This window comes from Zerene cesonia, chromosome 29, assembly GCF_012273895.1.
Source record: "Zerene cesonia ecotype Mississippi chromosome 29, Zerene_cesonia_1.1, whole genome shotgun sequence".
NCBI lineage: Eukaryota > Metazoa > Arthropoda > Insecta > Lepidoptera > Pieridae > Zerene > Zerene cesonia.
This window is the reverse complement of record NC_052130.1, coordinates 2,200,190-2,202,505: the sequence shown is the minus strand read 5'-3', so window position 1 is coordinate 2,202,505 and position 2,316 is coordinate 2,200,190. Positions and strand designations below refer to the sequence as shown.

At 37.3% G+C, this 2,316-nt stretch overlaps 1 protein-coding gene across 2 annotated transcripts in view; it reads left to right on the top strand.

The window, feature by feature from the left end:
• LOC119837750 (glycerol-3-phosphate acyltransferase 1, mitochondrial) overlaps positions 1-2,316 on the top strand; it is a 52,955-nt gene that overhangs the window by 42,887 nt on the left and 7,752 nt on the right. For both annotated transcript variants that reach the window (XM_038363483.1, XM_038363484.1), the window contains one exon: positions 577-812. In XM_038363483.1, the coding sequence (XP_038219411.1) occupies positions 577-812 (236 nt within the window). The remainder of the gene's footprint in view (positions 1-576; positions 813-2,316) is intronic.

The window sequence follows — 2,316 nt, the reverse complement described above, 5'->3', positions numbered from 1 at the left end:
GTGGTGGATTATGGCCTGAACCCTCATAGGAGGCCTGTGTCCCAGCAGTGGGAATATATGTGGGCTGATGATGATGAATTATCGAAAATCAATATTTCACACGATTTAAATGTCAGAAATTCATTAAATTACCACTTTCACTTCTTGCTATTTAAGCTCCAAGCTCAAAATTTAGAAGATTACAGAAACTTTGAAGGTAACAATAGATCTATACCAATAGAAAACCAGACTGGTGATTAACATACTCATTATACCTCATTTGCGTATTCGTATAACAAATAAATAAAAAAAAACATATTTATTGAAATACAATCAAGTACATTTCTTATAAGACCCACTGACTACCGAACTTGTTGGGAACTGTGTTTCGGTTGTCGGTGACTTCTCCCCTAAAACAATGCTACATTACATTTTAAATCTATTTAAAAGAAAAGGAAAGAGAAATAAGTGCGAAACGGCGAGTGCGCGCGCGCACTCCTGTGTGTCTGTGTGTGTTTGTGTATATGTAACAAAGATAAATTTATTTATTAATTATTAATTAACAAAGATATTTTATTTTCCACTATACACTTTCAGCGGGTATCCTATCGGTGATATTAGAGGCATACCTGGACGGCACGATAGACGACGCGCTCTTAGTGCCGGTGACGCTGAACTACGACAAGTTGGTCGACGGTAACTTCGTGAGGGAGCAATTGGGGATGCCGAAGCAAATGGAGACGTTCTGGTCGGCGCTGAGGGGCATTTGGAGGACTTTGAACACTAACCACGGCAGCATAAGGGTGGATTTCAATCAACCTATATCGTTGAAGGTGAGTAAGGAGTGAATGCATGAGTGTCGGTACGATGTTGAAGTGTAGTGAACTTTGAACTCTATTGATAATGACATAAGGTTGAATTTCAATCGTCTTGACGTCCTATATGATTGAAGATAATTTCGATCTAATGAGTGATACATAAATGTTTGGACTTTCTGGTCGACGCATATTTGGAGAATTTTAAACACTTACCTTAGATGCATAAGGTTGTTCCATCATTCCCTATCTCAAAAATCATGTTGCATTTACAGCGGGATAAAGGTGAATCTAATAATAATGTAAATAATGTTAGTATTAAGTCTTCGTTAAAAAGAAAGGAAGGCCTTGAATGTTGTAAATGTAAATGCCTATTTGAACTATCCAGCACGAACATTACCCGGAAACGCTTTTTACTTATGTCAAAATTAAGTAAACAATCTTGGATTTGCAAATCATGTATGGAAAACAAAAATACGAATAATTTGAATTCTATCATACTAGACGAACTAAAGCAGTTTCGATCAGAATTGATATCCCGCTTGGATAGTCAAGCAATAGCAATTTCCCAACTGCAAAATGAATTTATTCAGACTAGATGTGATTTGGAAAGATTATTTAATATTACGAACTTGCTTGAACAAAAAATTGGTGGGCGTCCAGACTATTTAAGGCAATGCGTATCGGCGAAAATAACCCCTGTGTCGGTAGTTCCAGTGGAAAATGTGGATTCGCTGGATAACAACCAAAAAAACCTTACAAAAACTGCTGAACAACTGGCAAGTACAATTGATACGGTATCGATAACAGAGGAGGCGAAAAGTCTAGAAAGAAGCAGCGATAGTGACACTTTTGCAATGAGTGTGCAAAAGAGAAAGAAGTTTAGTAAACAATTTCAGGATGTCAAAATGGGTAAAAATACGGAAATTACATCAATAAAAGCTGCAGAAAAAAGGAAACACTTACATGTATGGCGCCTTTTACCGGAGACAACAGTGGAAGACTTGACAAATCATGTAAAAAGTGTTTGTGGAGATAATGCATCGATTGAAGTAGTAAAAATAAAACATAAATCAAGAAGGGATTACTCTTCTTTTATTATTGGTGTGCCAGAGCGACAGTTTGTTATACTGAATCAAGCTCATGCATGGCCAGAATACGTGGAATTCAGTGAGTGGATTTGGTTTCGCAACAAAACCAAACGCGTCCAGATTTAAAAATGGTACTGAGATTTTTTACCAAAACGTCAGGGGTCTGCGTACAAAACTGGAGTTGTTCCGGAAAAATTTGGAATTATTGAATGCCGATTTATATGCCATAACAGAATCTGGTTGTAATGAATCCATACATGATGGTGAAATAGTTCCAGTTGGATATCATATAATACGTTGTGATAGGCAGGATGGTCGCAAACAGGGCGGTGTGTTGTTAGTGGCTACACAAAGAATTGAATTAAGGCGGGTGGAAATTTCCAAAATTTCTGTGGACTTATGTGTGTTTGAATTAGTTTGTGCAACGGTTC